The 16,129-nt window shown below is 45.4% G+C and overlaps 1 protein-coding gene across 1 annotated transcript in view; it reads right to left on the bottom strand.

Moving 5' to 3' along the window:
* Nucleotides 1–16,129, bottom strand: part of NT5DC3 (5'-nucleotidase domain containing 3) — a 41,751-nt gene that overhangs the window by 4,608 nt on the left and 21,014 nt on the right. Inside the window, exons 9-12 of the mRNA XM_040491056.1 lie at nucleotides 14,700–14,781; nucleotides 13,275–13,361; nucleotides 7,925–8,065; nucleotides 2,450–2,514 (exon numbers count right to left, since the gene is read on the bottom strand). Of these exons, the coding sequence (XP_040346990.1) occupies nucleotides 2,450–2,514; nucleotides 7,925–8,065; nucleotides 13,275–13,361; nucleotides 14,700–14,781 (375 nt within the window). The remainder of the gene's footprint in view (nucleotides 1–2,449; nucleotides 2,515–7,924; nucleotides 8,066–13,274; nucleotides 13,362–14,699; nucleotides 14,782–16,129) is intronic.

Raw genomic sequence — 16,129 nt, 5'->3', positions numbered from 1 at the left:
TCAACTGATGAATGGATAAAGAAATTGTGGTTTATATACACAATGGAGTACTACGTGGCAATGAGAAAGAATGAAATATGGCCCTCTGTAGCTACGTGGACGGAACTGGAGAGTGTGATGCTAAATGAAATAAGCCATACAGAGAAAGACAGATACCATATGTTTTCACTCTTATGTAGATCCTGAGAAACTTAACAGAAACCCATGGGGGAAGGGAAGGAAAAAAAAAAAGGTTAGAGTGGGAGAGAGAGCCAAAGCATAAGAGACTCTTAAAAACAGAACAAACGGGCGCCTGGGTGGCTCAGTCGGTTAAGCGGCCGACTTTGGCTCAGGTCATGATCTCGCAGTCCGTGAGTTCGAGCCCCATGTCAGGCTCTTTGCTGACAGCTCAGAGCCTGGAGCCTGTTTCAGATTCTGTGTCTCCCTCTCTCTGACCCTCCCCCGTTCATGCTCTGTCTCTGCCTCAAAAATAAATAAACGTTAAAAAAAAAAAAAAAAACATAACAAACTGAGGGTTGATGGGGGGCGGGGGGGGTGGGTGATGGGTATTGAGGAGGGCACCTTTTGGGATGAGCACTGGGTGTTGTATGGAAACCAATTTGACAATAAATTTCATATATTGAAAAAAACAACAACAAAAAAAAAATACAAAAACAAAAATCCCCCTTTTATTTTCATAGGACTCACTTGAGGGGAAAACTGGCCTAGGGCAGCCCCCGCCCCTCGTCAGGAAAACTGTGTCCATCCACTCATCAAAATGACTGTGATCACATTTCCCAGTCAGGCCCGCCAGAGAACACGTGGATGACCCTCTAAACATACCCATTATGTTTTCCAAACCAAAACAAAGGAGGCAGGAGAGGGGCATGCGGGCAGATGCAGAATGCTCTCATGTCCAAACTTCCCTCCTCTATGGAATGGGATCCAGACCCCCTTTCTAAACGGTTACAGTGAGAACTGAGTAAGGTAAGACAACTAAAGCCAGACGAGAAACTCCAAAGTACTTCGATGTCTGAGAAGTTAAGGCTTCTGTTGTAGTGACGTAAATAAATCTCCATCATCCGTTACACCACTCCAAGCGCCTCACCGCCTCCTTGCAGCCCAGGTGACAGCATTTTGCAAGGCCGCTCACCCGCCCCAGGCTCTAAGGCCCTGCAGCCATGCATCTGTGTGGAAATCAACACCCCATTGCACACGCGCGTGCACACACACACACACACACGGGATAGGCGCACCGTCTGCTGGCTGGGACCCCTACACACAGAACAGTCCCCCAAAGTAGATAAATACACTTGACTGTTAATAAATCAGTTACAAACACAGCAGAAGACATAACTGTGTACACGCTGTGTGACAAAAGCCACTAGCTGGTAGCAGCCACCTGTACAGTACATGGTGACAGCAGATGCTGTGACAACCAGAGTAGAAAATTTCACAAACTCCTTTAGGTCTGCAAACAGAACAACATAAATGGTTTTTACACTTTTGGTGAAAACACCTCATTAAGGTGTGAGGTTGCTGGAGACTTAAATCCAAAACCGAATGTGATGGGGAAGCAGCTCCTTCATCTGACAACCTGAGAGTCCTGGTCTGGCCTTTGGGTCGCGGGGCCCGAGGTTCAATCACACAACAGGCCTCCCCACCTCCCCTCACCCTCTCAGACAGCACTTTTAGACCAACATTAGATAAAGAATCAAAGCAGAATGAGCCCCGGGCAGCCAACACCTCCGCCAAGAGGGCGGAGGAAGGACTGAATTCAATATGGCTGTGGCCTCTGCAGCCCCAAGGGAGGATCCTGTCCTCTCTGCACGCTGCCCCCCCAATCAGGCTGGCCCTTGCTCAGAGGCCAGAGCCCGGGCAGCGACCGTTCCTCCCAGTAAACAATGTCCGCACACACGGCATCCTTCTAAGGCAGGCACGACCGTCCACGGGTCTCTGTCCGACGACTGTTCCCGGAGATGCCCACTCGCCAAACTTCGCAGACGGCAGGCGGGCCCGCCTCACCAATAAACATTCTGACACTGAGTGCTGGCACATTCCCGGTTACCAGTGAGCGCCGGGCTGTAGGAGCCCTCGCCGTGGTTCAGAGCCCGGCCTCTATGCTGTCCCAGGAGCCATGCCGTGCTGCCGGCGTGACCGACCTCGGGGCCACCAGCTGCCTAAATGGACGAGTCAAGCCGGCCGGGAAGACGGATGGGAAGGAAGAGCTCCTTCAAGCCCGGCCTTCGGAGGCAAGGGCAGGAGGTGGGAGGAAGGTCGCTGCTGCCTCAAGCAGATGTCACATGTCCCTCACGAAGGGCGGACACCGCTAGTTCCGGGACAAAGGAGGCACATTCCTACCCCGCAGCTAGGAAAGGACGGCTGCCTCGGGTCGGCCCTGGGAAAGGTGTGTGGCCCGCGCAGGGTGCAGGCGGGTGGCAGACTCGCATTCGAAGCAGGCCCCTCTTACCTCATCTCCTTTCTTTCCTTTTTCCACTCCTGCAAAACCAGCTGGGACTCAGCATCTCTGTGAACCTGCAGGACGGGACACAAGCTAATTACCGAGGATGCTGTGGCTGCAAATAAGCTCAGTAGGTTATGAGAGGGTTTTAATGGGCAGCTTCCCTTGGAAGAATTTCACTCCCTGAGGGCAAACACACAGGCGCTTGCGTGAAGTAACACATTTTCAGCTTCGCAGTTGCAGCCCTGCCTTCTTCACCAGAACAAAAGTTTCTAAGCAACATTAGAAACGTGGTTTGACAAATCAAGATGGAACATTATGAGCCTATTAAATAAGGCCCCTATTAAACTGGAGCTACTGAAGTATTGTGAAGGCCATAAAATATGTGTGCATGTTATGTGTGTGCCATGTATCCGCTACACATATGTATCGCATATATAAACATACTTAATAGACACCACCTATTACATATATTACATGTAGGTATAAACATATAAATGGCAGTTAAGTGGAAATCATTTCAGCAGGTCTAACGGCACCGCTAATTGCAAGCGTGTCAAAGTATGTGCATATATTTGGAAACTAACATGGAAGTTTTTCTTCAATCTGTGCAAAGAAAATACGGTTATAAATGGTTTTAATGTTTTTCCTGAATATTATATGATCTTTTAACGCGTTCAAGAGAGGGATGCCTGGGTGGCTCAGTTGGTTAAGCATCCGACTCTTGATTTCAGCTCAGGTCATGTTCTCAAAATTCGTGAGTTCAAGCCCTGCCTCAGGCTCTGTGCTGACAGTACGGAGCCTGCTTGGGATTCCATCTCCCTCTCTCTCTCCCCCTCCTCCACTAGTACTCTCACTCTCTCTCTCTCTCAAAACAAAAAGATAAACTTAAACAAAGGGTTCAAGAGGAAATAAATACTCGTTTTGTAAAAGACAAGAAGGTAGAGTACCTCAACCAGACGGAAAACACAGAATTTTCTGGTTGGGCTGAAATGTGAGCAAAAGGCAAAAAAGAAAAGCGACAACTGCCCACAACCTCACAAACGGAATCTCACAAGTCTCTCTCTGAGGCTCAACACAAACACGCGTGCCAGGGTCAGAAGTGCGCGTGATGGCAGGGGACAGGTGGGGCTCCCTGCGATCCATGGTCCCAGGGGCAGCCCTGGAACCCGGGGGAAAATACCAAACAAGCAAACCATCTGCTGCTCACGAGGGAGCCAAGACTCTGTTGATCGCATCTGCCCAGCTCAACAGCCTAACAGTCACCGGCTAAGGCGACTCCGCCATTCACACAAAACCCATGTTCACTGAGCCTGTAATGTGGATATTTTCCCCAACACCACTGCCTATACCACCAGGAAGCAGCTACCACTGGATGGCCACTGGCCGGCTGTGCGTTACTGGGGCACCGGAAGACGGGTCCAGCGCTTCTGGGGGTGGTGATACGGGTTCTGTGAACATAGTTTTCACATTTTAATCAAGAAATTACTATAGGGGCACCTGGGTGGCTCAGTCGGTTAAGCGTCTCTTGGTTTTGGCTCAGGTCACGATCTCACAGTTCGTGGGTTAGACACTCATGTCGGGCACTGTACTAACTGCGCAGAGCCTGCTTGGGATTCTCTCTCTCCCTCTCTGTCTGCCCCTTCCCTGCTCGTGCTATCTCTCTCTCTCTCAAAATAAATACATAAACGTGAAAATAAATTTTTTTAATAATAAAAAAACATTACTCACTATAGAATCCAGGCTCTACACGGTACGTGACTAGATCAGAAAAGGTGAAATGTGTGGGGAACCGCAACACATTTTTATACACACGTACACGCAAACGCGTACGTACACGTATGTATTCAGCACCTACTATGTGCCCAGCACTGTGCTACATACGTGCTGAAGATACGACAGAGGACAAGACAGAGGCCCCGGTGGGGGTCACGCCTCGGTAAAGTGACAAAACAAAGTGGCAGCACAGAGAGTGAGGAGTCAATCTGAGAGGGAACACCCACCCCCACCTTTGCCCACACACCCATCTCAGCCCCTAAACTAGCACCTACGTCCTTGCCTAGGCAGGAGGGTCCCTTACTCCGCCCATTCAGGCAGGAGGGGAGAACTCTCTGGTGAGGGGATTACCGAACTTAACCTACCCACACTCTCTTTTTCGACACTAGCTGCCACAGGGCATGTGAATTCTCTCCACTGTTGCCCCGCAGGTGGGCCCCCATCCCAGGGCAGGCCCTGCAGACTTGAAATCAACCTAGAGACTACGTCTGCTGCACCAGTCCTCCCACCCAGTGTGAGCAGGGTACTGCGACCTCGCCAGCCCAACGGCCTCTACCAGAGGAGGACAAATCCGGCCCACCACCACTTTTTTCTATCGGCTTCTGAGCTTAAGAAAAAGTTCCTTTCTAAATGGTTGGGGATGTGAGGAATCAAAAGAAGAACAACGTTACCGTGCATGAAAATGATACGAAATTCAAATCTCAGCGTCCACCAATGTCACAGGGACGCCACCACAGGCGTTGCCCGTGGCTGCTTCTGTGCCGTAAGCACAACTGAGTAGCTGTGACAGAATGCTTGGCCCACACAGCCCACCATACTGACTGACCTGGCCCTTTGCGGAAGTCTGCCGCCCCCTCAGCTAAACGTGGTCGTGACGCGATAACCTGGGAAGACTCTGTACCACCGTCGGCCAGCACCGCCGCCATGAACCCACCATCCCGGGCTGCACTTCAAGGCTAGTTAACAAAACCCTCTTTATTCCTTACGGCCACTTTCTTAAAACCAACATCATACTCTTGTATTTAATTCATCAGACTTGGCTCTGAATGACACACTCTGCTGGCTCCACGAACAGAAAAAGCAAACCCGGCCTCAGACGACAAATTTTTCTCTTCAGGAAATAGTCCAAATAATGTGCTACGTCTCTGAAAATAACCCCCACGGGGGAGTTTCCAGAAACATGTGACACAGGATCACTGGAATAATTTAGCTTTTCAGGTGAACATGGGGGCAGCAGGCAGGGTGGAAAGGGAACAGGAAGAACAGTGAGAAATGACATTCATTTGGATTTTTTTTTTTAATTACCTGCCGTATTTCTCTACATCCCAGTGAGTGTAACCAGACAGAAAGCTGTCAAAAGTGCCAGAGCCTGAGGCGACAGTTCGAGGTTAAGACTCTAGATAGAGCCAGACTGCCTGAGGCTATGTCCCAGCACCCCCACCCCCACCCCTTCAGCAAGTTATTTTCTCCTCTGTGCCTTGGCTTCTTCATCTATAAAATGGGGGTGTTAGTGCCTACTTCAAAGAGTGCTTTTGAGAAAGAAACGAACACAAAGCCCTTAGCATCTAGAACACTGTCTAGAATATGGTATCTAGAACATGGTATCTAGAGCATAGTATCTAGAACACAGTTCTAGAACGTGGTTTCTAGAACATTCCTATATAGCTTGGTTCTGCTGTTCACTAACTTTGGAATTCAGGATAAGTTACTTATCTTTCAGCCTCAAATTCCCCTCCTATAAAATGGGGTCGGCAATGTGAATGGTAATTCCCTTTTCTTTCTCCCTCAACCTCATACCTTATATGTTTCTAAGGTCACAGAATATTTTCAGCACTTCCATTCTCTAAAACACACATTCCTTAGTGGTGCCTGCGTGGCTCAGTTGCTTAAGCATCCGACTTCAGCTCAGGTCATGATCTTGCGGTTTGAGTTCAAGCCCCATGTCGGGCTGTGTGCTGACAGCTCAGAGCCTGGAGCCTGTTTCAGATTCTGTGTCTCCATCTCTCTGCCCCTCCCCTACTTACATTCTCTCTCTCTTTCTCTCTCTCTCAAAAATAAACATTTAAAAAAAATTTAAATACACATGCCTTAATCATCAAACTTTTTATATAGGTCAGAGAGCAGAAAACAAAACAATTGCCCTCAAAGCTAAAATGTAGTGACACTACCCATGTGCAGATTGTGTCTGTGTGTCCGCCCAGCTGCCACCATCACAGAGGGACTGTGCCTGAGGTAAAGAGTCTTTGCCACACCTGAGACCTCTAAACCAAAGAGCAGGGAAGCACGTTCACGTCGTGCTCAAAGGCATGGACTTGAGCATCACACAAGCCTGAGTTCAAGTTCTTGCTCTGCCATCTTACGACCTCAGATGTGTTGCCCTAACCTGTCAAACACCCAGTGTCCTTACTCTAAAGTGGAAAAAGCAGACCCACCCGCACAGGGCAGCTGGGGTGTTAATGAATAATGTGTGTAGAGCAAGCACTCAGCACGACGTCTGACAGACGAAACGTAAACTATTATTACTGTGTGACCTATGCACAGACTTGAAGCCACATTAACCCAGAATCGATGGCTTTTATTTTTGGAAAAGCATCTCAGGGACAAGCATAGCACGGGAAACAGAATGAGTCCTCACCACAGACGAGCCAAGAACAGGTGGAGCCAGAGCACAACGGAAACAAGGCCCGGGACATGCGAGGACACACGCTCTGGACTCTGTGCGCCCTGGAGCCACCGGCCCTCGTGGCTCCTCCTGGGCTCACCGCCAGCTGCCGCCACACCGGCTGCCAGCTGGCTGGCGAGGCGGTTCCCTGCCCGTTTCCACAGTGGGCTGGCAGGCTGCGGGCAACAGGCCGTGGCCAGAGGCTGCAGGTGCATCAGCCAGGAGAGCGGGCACCCACGCTCCTTGTCCTAAGAGAGTCAGCACGCGTGCCGAGACGGCTGCGGGATAAGCTGGCTGAACCAAGCGGGAAGCGAGGCGTTTCAGGAGACTGGGAGTGGGTCCCCAGCAGCAGGTCAGAAAACCGCCGAAAACCACATTCCCCACTAACTGTCCAAACCTGGCTATATAGCTTACATGCAAAAGCAAAAAATGCAATATACAAATGCTTGCAAAATACAAGCAAAAAATGGCCACTGAACTCCAGCCAGCCAGCCAATTGTAGGTATTATCTTCAAAACCAAACGGAGGCGGCATGCGGGGACCTTAACTTTTGCTTTGAGACTCTCTCCAGTCAGCTGTGGTGCCTAGCCTGATGTATTCATTCCACAGGACCCTTCATGTTACAGATGGGGAAACTGAGGCCCAGAACTGAGAAGTCCACAGCAGGCTAAAGGCAGAAACAGGACTAGACCCAAACATTAGCAGAAATTCTCGAATCCCACAATCCCATGGGACCTCTCCCAACAGAACTTTAGTGGGGAAGTGAGGACACTTGGATTTCCACTGAAGGAGGACTCTACAGAGACACCTGTGTTTACATGGCCCCATAAAGCTCTTTCTCCAAATGAATGTGTAAGGCATTTTTAAAGTTCTCTTTAGGGAAATTGGCAAAACTCTCTTAGGGGCAAAACAACCCAGGAGTTATTCTTCAGGGTGACTTACACCTCATGTAACCATGAATAAATATCTGAAATAACTCTGATTTATGGACTAACTTCAGACTTACGGAAAAAGTAGGAGAGAAAAGAAAAAAAAAAATCCCAAACCTGCATCTGCTCCAATAACCCGGTCAGGGTCTGCAGCCAAGTCATGGTTTGAATGTACTGCTCCGTGTTCATGATTTTGAGCTCAGATCTTAACTCCGGGATAATCGCACCTGTTCGCCAGCCATGCTTCAGGGTCAAATCCTAATCGCAAAGATCACAAAAAAGTCAACTCATCTCAACAGAATTTAAACCATTTCATTACCTTTCCCAGATGCAACAGGTGTTCACTGAACTACTCTTCAATTGTAATGGTTAGTTATTAACCAAGCCAAATTCAATGAATTACATTTAATTAAAACCAAGTCAGCCCCAGGCTCTGACCATTATACCCAAAGAAAGTTTCTGTTTTGGGAATAACTGCTGTGAATCACAGCCCCTGCAGAGACACAGGGTCTCCGATCATTAACTGTGGTCTGTAAAACAACAATTAGGTCAGGGGCAGAATGAGGCTCAACCGAAATGCTGACTGTTGAATTCATCCACAGACTACTGAGGATCACCCACTGTGTGTCAGGCCTTGTGGGTTAGGGGGAATCCTAGAATCTCAGACTCGGAATGATCCTACAACACACACATACGTGGTCAAATTTTTCATTCCAAATACAGTAATCTCATGATTTGACACTAAGCCAGAATATCTGACGTCAGCCATATCCTGGGAGATCTTAGATCTACAATCAACCATACTAAATGGTCATTCATTCCCTCATTTGGCAAATATGTATCCAATCCTCACAACTGCTAGGCCCTATTCTAGATACTGAGGATAAAACAATGACAAAAACAGACAAAACCCTGCCCTCATGGGAAATACAGACAAAAAATTAGCAAGTAATACATAAAAGCAGGTGGTGATAAAGACAATGATCAAAAATTAAACAGAATAAGAAGGAAGAAAGTTACCATGGTATATATACAAAGTGGTTAGGAATACCAAGCCAATAAAGGGACCTTTGAGCAGAGATCCCAAGGAAAGGAGAAAAAGTATGCAAATATGTGGGAGGAGAAAAATTCAAGCTGGGGTGGGGGGGGAGAGCAAGTGCAAAGGCCCTGGGGCAGGAACATGCTGGGGGTGGAGGTAGAGGTAGAACTGTTAAGGAATGGCAAGGCAGGGAGCCTAAGGCAGAGTAGGAGAGAGGGCTGAGGTAGGTCATGCCTTCAGAGAGGTAGGCTGGAGGACAGATCAAGCAGGGCCTTGTAGGAAACAGGAGGAAATCAGGCTTTTACTCTGAAGAAGAAAGGAAAGCTTTGAGGTTTTAGGGAGTAAAGTGGTATCAGGTTTACAATTTTAAAAGTTCGCTGGCTATTCACCTACAGCTAGAATCCCCACTCTGTAAGTCCTAAGGATGACCAGCCTCTTCACCTACTGAATTTCCTTAAACCTTTCAATGTTTCTCCTTCTCCTCGAATACATGGAAACCTATGGCACCTTTGTTTTTTGTTTTTTAATTTTTTTTAATGTTTATTTTTGAGAGAAAGAGATAGAATATGAGTGGGGGAGGGGCAGAGAAAGAGAGGGAGACACAGAATCTGAAGCAGCCTCCAGGCTCTGAGCTGTCAGCACAAAGCCTGATGTGGGACTCGAACCCACGAACCTCGAGATCATGACCCGAGCCGAAGTCGGATGCTGAACCGACTGAGCCACCCAGGTGCCCCTGGCACAACCTTTTAAATATTGCCAACGGTGGCAAACTTTTGAAGGTAGCTTTTACTTCTGAAAATAGGTAAAAAGTCATCTGGAACATTCCTAAGACTAAAGCACATGATAATACATTAATAACAATAAAACTAATTTTCTTCTGTGCCTCAACCTGGTTCTCAAATCTATCCCAAAAGGGGCACCCAAATGTGTTTTGAAAACCAGCAGCAACGTTAGAAGTACCTACATTCACAAGGTGACTCCCTTGAAGGGTAATGTTCATTGCCCACATAATTTCTGACATTTTTTAGGTAATGAATTGATCTCATCACTTTATAACAGCGGTTTTCAAACTCTGGCATGAGATCCAACTATATGCTGTCTCCAAGAGACTCAGTTTTTTAAAAAATTTTTTAACTTTAATTATTTTGAAAGAGAGCCCGCATGCGTGCGATCAAGCATGAATGGGAAAGGGGCAGAGAGAGAGGGAGACACAGAATCCCAAGCAGGCTCTGTTCTGTCAGCACAGAGCCCAATGCAGGGCTTGAACCCACAAACCATGAGATCAAGACCTGAATTGAAATCAAGAGTCAGATGCTTAACTGGCTGAGTCACCCAGGCACTCCATATTTTTTTTAAAAGATCATATTTTTAAGTAATCTCCATACGCAACATGGGGTTCAGATCTACAACCCTGAGATCAAGAGTCGCAGAGCCCACTAAGCCAGCCAGGCGTCCCTCCGAGAGACTCATTTTAGACCTAAGGACACACATAGGTTGGAAGTGAAAAGATTAAAAAGACCTACCAGGCAGACGCAGAACATGCCACCCAACAAAAGCAGAATGCACATTTTTCTCATAGTGCACATGAAACAGCCTCCAGGACAGACCTTGTGTTAGACCCTACAACAAGTCGTAATACATTTTGAAATCCACAAAGCATCTTTTTTGATCACACAGAATGAAGCTAGAAACCAACAACAGAAGGAAAAACATATAAGTTCACCCTCTGAAACAACCAATGAGTCAAAGAAGAAATCACAAGGGAAATGAGAAAATATCTTATGACAAATGTAAATGCAAATGCACATACGACACACCAAAACTTATGTGATGCAGCAAGTGCAGTGCTAAGAGGGAAATTCATAGCCATACAAATTTACATTGGAAAAAAAGAAAGGTCTCAAATTAACAACCAAACTTGACACCATAAGAACTAGAAAAAGAACAAACTGAACTGAAAGCTAGCAGAACCAAGGAAATAAAAAGATTATAGCAAAGATTAAAACAGGGGGGGAAAAGGGGGCGCCTGACTGGCTCACTTGGTTAAGTGTCTGACTTCAGCTCAGGTCATGATCTCACTACTCATGAGTTCGAGCCCCACATCGGCCTCTGTGCTGACAGCTCAGAGCCTGGAGCCTACTTCAGATTCCATGTCTCCTTTTCTCCCTGCCCCTACTCTGCATGTGCTAAACATTTAAAAAAAATTTTTGGGGGGGCACCTGGGTGGCTCAGTTGGTTAAGCGTCCGACTTCAGCTCAGGTCACGATCTCACAGTCCGTGAGTTTGAGCCCGCGTCGGGCTCTGGGCTGATGGCTCAGAGCCTGGAGCCTGCTTCTGATTCTGTGTCTCCGTCTCTCTCTGACCCTCCCCCGTTCATGCTCTGTCTCTCTCTGTCTCAAAAATAAACTTAAAATAAATAAATAAATAAATAAATAAATAAATAAACAAACAAACAAACAAACAAACATTAAAAAAAAATTTTTTTAACAGGAAAAAAAAAGGAAAAAGAATAGAAAGACAATATAAAAAAAATAAATAAATAAACCAAACCAAGAGTTGGTTCTTCAAAAAGATCAACAAAATTGACAAACTTATCTTGACTAAAAACAAACAAAAACCAGAAGACTCAAATTACTAAAAATCAACAATTTAAGCAGTTACTACCAACTCTAGAGAAAAAAGAACAATTGTAAAAGCTGTAAACTTAGTATAGAACGACTTGAATAACCTAGTGGAAATGGACAAATTTCCAGAAGCAAACAAGCTACCAAGACTGAATCATGAAGAAATAGGAAATCTGAAAAGACCTCTTGACTAGTAAGGAGACTGATCCATAATCAAAACCCTTCCAACAATGAAAAGCCCAAGACCAGACAGACAGTTTCACTGGTGAATTCTACCAAACATTTAAAAAGGGATTAACACCAGTCCTTCTAAAACGCTTCTAAAACTGAAGAGGAAGGAACACATCCTAACTTATTCTGAGGTCAACATTACCCAGATATCAAATTTTAGCATGAAAAGCTAGACACAGACAGCTGAGCCCCACCAGAGTTTCTGACTCGGTAGGTCTGACGTGAGGCCTGAGAAATTGCATTTCCAACAAGTTCCCATGTGATGCTGATGTCACAGGGACCACGCCTGAGGAAACCATTGCCTTGTGAGTGCCTCTCAGAAGGCTAAGACCTGTACGTGTGTGTCCCTTCACAGGGCCACGTACCCGCACTCCTCAAGGGCAGCACAGAGTATCTCATCAAGGCCCAAAGACACTGGTTCTCAAGAGGCCATGTCACTCGGCCAAACCTTCTGGTAGTACGGACACCCTGACAGCAGCACTCTATATTTCTGTGTCACTAATAAGCACTTCTGTATGCAGTCCCTGATTTAACTCTGCTCACAAATAAGGACGTGGGGGCTTGGAGGACTTGTGCAAGCTCATCCAGCTAAAAACAGCAGAGCGGGGGGGTGAAAACCTGTCTTGCAGTTCTGAGCCCATGATTCCTTCCGCCAGACCTCAGCCCGGTGGACAGACTCGATTATGCAGGGTGCATGCTGAAATGGCCTGGGACGAGGGTCTCTGCACACAGGCACTGGAATCACCCCCCACCCCCTCCTCCACCAGCAGGCAGTCTGAAGTCTGAGTCCACAGACCTCGGACAATAGCATGTGTGCTCTGAAAATGCCTCCCAGGGGGGCCTACCGTGCAGCCCGTTACAGCTCACCGCTCCGAAGACAGGCGTCAGACGCAAGAGGGACACAAACACGAGACCACAGTCATGTGGGTTAAAATGCTCAGAAATACCAATCAGAGTTTGATCGCCAGCCACGACCCTGCTCTGGTGACTCGGAGGACACTGAGCATCACTCAGACTTTGCAAAACGTGCATGGTGCAACTAGCCCGGGCCCACTTAACAAACAGAAATCCCCTGCACCAGGAGCGGGGCACGGAAGGAAATGTGACTGATTCATCCTCGTTCTAATTACAGATTAAATCATAATTCAAGTCCTGAGACACCACTCTAGTCATTCCAATGGGCATGAAAAGCCTCACTTTCTTATAATAGCTGTTTCCTGGAAATGCCAGTTTTTGGAATTGTAGGAGCTCCAACTGAGTTTACAGACTCTTCTGTTGCACATGGATGCTTCTGATATTTAATTAAAAAAAAAAAAAAAAGAACGCTTACATTTATTTCTTACCATTATTTAAGTGGATTTTTCTGATAAATTCTGAGTGAACTGCTAATTTCTCTACCATTTAAAAAAAATGATTTTTATAACTATGATCCATTCTATTCTACAAAAAAATGAGACATAAAAAAAACAGGTGACCTGAAAGCATAAAAGTGTTTTAAACAAAAGAGAAATTCCTTAGTAAGTGGGACTAACACATCTGTCCCCCAACAAAGAAATGGAAAAAAAGGACTCACCGCCAGGTCACTGTATATGTGGTCACCAAAATACAACACTTTGGATCCTCTCCACCCAGTAAGCTTCAAAAATTCATATAAATTGCCCTGCAAGAATAGAAAAACAGAGATATTTTAAAAAAGAAAAGAAAAACATAGATATCATGTGAGATAGAAACCTGTGTCACCTGTTCAACCCGTAGCCCCAAATATCTTTTTTTATTTGCTTTTATAATTTATTTAAAGTATCAAAATATAAAAACACCTTTGTGTGAAATCTCTCAGACCTTTGTTCTAAGTCAAATGTATGTTCCAAAAATGATCCGTGTTGCATATACCTCTTTGTAATGATCTTTTTACACTGAACACTCTGTGACCATTAATCTACCATAAGTATTAATCTACCATTTCAGTAGCTGAGAAGTATTGTGATTCCTTTTACCAATTCCCTCATGTTGGACACTTGTTACCTATTTTGTAAGTCATGATAAACATTCTTGTAGCAAATTTTTAGCTACATGTTAATAATTTTCTTGGTCTAACTTCCTAGAATTGGAATGGCTGTATCCAAGCAAATCTTCCACGGCAAGAAAATACACTTACCGGCAAACCCGGCCTTGTGTTATAGACCCACCAGAAACGTATCAGGGTTTGTTTGTGGTTTTTTAACCACAACTATGTGGTAGTACTATTCTATAATTTCATGTGTTTTATAAATATTACAGAAATAAAAAGTTTTAAAGGATGAGATGAAGCAAACTCAGTAACACAATCAGGGTCAGCAATTCAATCATTTGTTCAAACATTTGAGAGCTTTACTGATACCAAAATATATGAAAACTACATAAAACACAGCTCATCAGGAAACCATTACTAATTTAGGTGAGTCCTACACAATGTGACTCAATGCTTCTTGAAGTGAAAAACCCAAGGTTTACTATTAGCATCTTAAATTGTACAGACTATGAAAGTAATGCTTTAAATTTTGTTTTTATTTTTTTTTTAATTTTTTTTTCCAACGTTTATTTATTTTTGGGACAGAGAGAGACAGAGCATGAACGGGCGAGGGGCAGAGAGAGAGGAAGACACAGAATCGGAAACAGGCTCCAGGCTCTGAGCCATCAGCCCAGAGCCCGACGCGGGGCTCGAACTCACGGACTGCGAGATCGTGACCTGGCTGAAGTCGGATGCTTAACCGACTGCGCCACCCAGGCGCCCCTAAATTTTGTTTTTAAAGACTGCTCAATTCTGAGTTAATCTGGATACAGCACACTGAAAATACATTGACTTAAGTTTAAATTTTGCTTTAAGTTTAAAGCATCAATTCAAGCAGAACTCTCAGAACTACACCCGGCACACGGTAAGACTCAACAAATGTTGGCTGTTAGCATTTTATAAGTGACCACAAAGCAAAGGAACAAAAAGGAAAAATCGGTCATGAGGTACCTGCTTGTAAATCTGGCCTTTCTGCAACTTGTGGATCTTATCCCAGAGTAAGACACCTTTCTCGTTCACCTTTCGGAAAGGTCTAACAACAGAAACAGGAAACATGATCTGTGGGAATCCGCTTATGAAACATGACACAGTTACTCACTGGGAAGAGAAAGGGGCTGCACAGACCTCGAAAAGCCTGGGCACCCAAACTCCACCTCCACACTCCCTGGTTCAGTGCCCTTATCCAGGGCAGACCCCGGTATCCAAACGTATTTACAGAGGAAAGAACTCCAGGGTCAAATAAATTTGCAAAACACGAGGGACTACTTATGGCCGTCTTAACAAGTCATCCATGACTCGGAAAAGCCCACCCAGTACAGAAACTTTCTTTAACCCAGATTTCCTAAATGCATTTGACACACACAAAATCTGCTTCGCAAAAACACGCTTCTGGAAATGCTGCCTCAGTACGTGTGTCGAGCTTGGCACTTGAAATTCAGCCACTCTACATAAAAAACAAATCTGAGGATGAGGCATATCATTTTATGATGCAAAATGGGAATAAGAATAAAGCCTTCAGGGAGCTCCCCTCTACTTAGATGGGATGAAGCCTGATTCATGAATCGATCAATAAAGCCAATTATATCTTTAAAGTTAAAAAGAAAAAAGAATGTATGCAGGGTCTATTTGCCTTTTTTTTAATTTTGTTTTTAATGTTTATTTTTGACAGAGAGAGTGAGACAGAGTGTGGGGAGGCAGGGGGGCTGGGGGGGAGGGCCAGAGAGAGGGAGACACAGAATCTGAAGCAGGCTCCAGGCTCTGAGCTGACAGCACAGAGCCCAACACAGGGCTTGAACCACAAACCATGAGAACACGATCTGAGCCGAAGTCGGACGCCCAACCAACTGAGCCACCCAGGCACCCCTGTTTGCCTTTTTTTAAGGTAACATTTATTTGGCTTGTTTTTCTGATTAGAAAAACATTGAAACTGAATGCAAAAAATCTGGAAAATGCAGAATACGATGAGGAAGAGGAAAATGGCCTATAATCCCAGTGCCCGGCTATAAACACCTAACATTTCAGTAGGTGTCTTTCAATCTATAAAGATAACATTTGTTACCCTTCTCTTTTTTATGAATATAAATGAGGATCACCATATATCCTAATTGGTATCTTTTTCTCCTCTAATACTGTGAGCAATTTCCCATGTGATTACATATTTTTCGTATGTTGTATTTTATGATCATAAAACATGCATGCTGCTTTTTTCCCCAAATACATCATTTCTCATGGCTGTATAATATCTCCTCCTATGGATGTTCCTTCAGGTTGTCTCTGACCATCATTATAAATAAAATGGGAGGAACAGAGGTGTTGCAGGCGTGCAGAACAAAGGCAAAATAAATGGGTGCGGGGAGGGGGGTGGGCAGGGAGAGCTGTGC

Source organism: Herpailurus yagouaroundi, unplaced genomic scaffold, assembly GCF_014898765.1.
Source record: "Herpailurus yagouaroundi ecotype Mexico unplaced genomic scaffold, PumYag 182, whole genome shotgun sequence".
Classification (NCBI taxonomy): domain Eukaryota; kingdom Metazoa; phylum Chordata; class Mammalia; order Carnivora; family Felidae; genus Herpailurus; species Herpailurus yagouaroundi.
The sequence above is the reverse complement of the archived record's forward strand: the minus strand, read 5'-3'. Positions and strand labels throughout refer to the sequence as shown.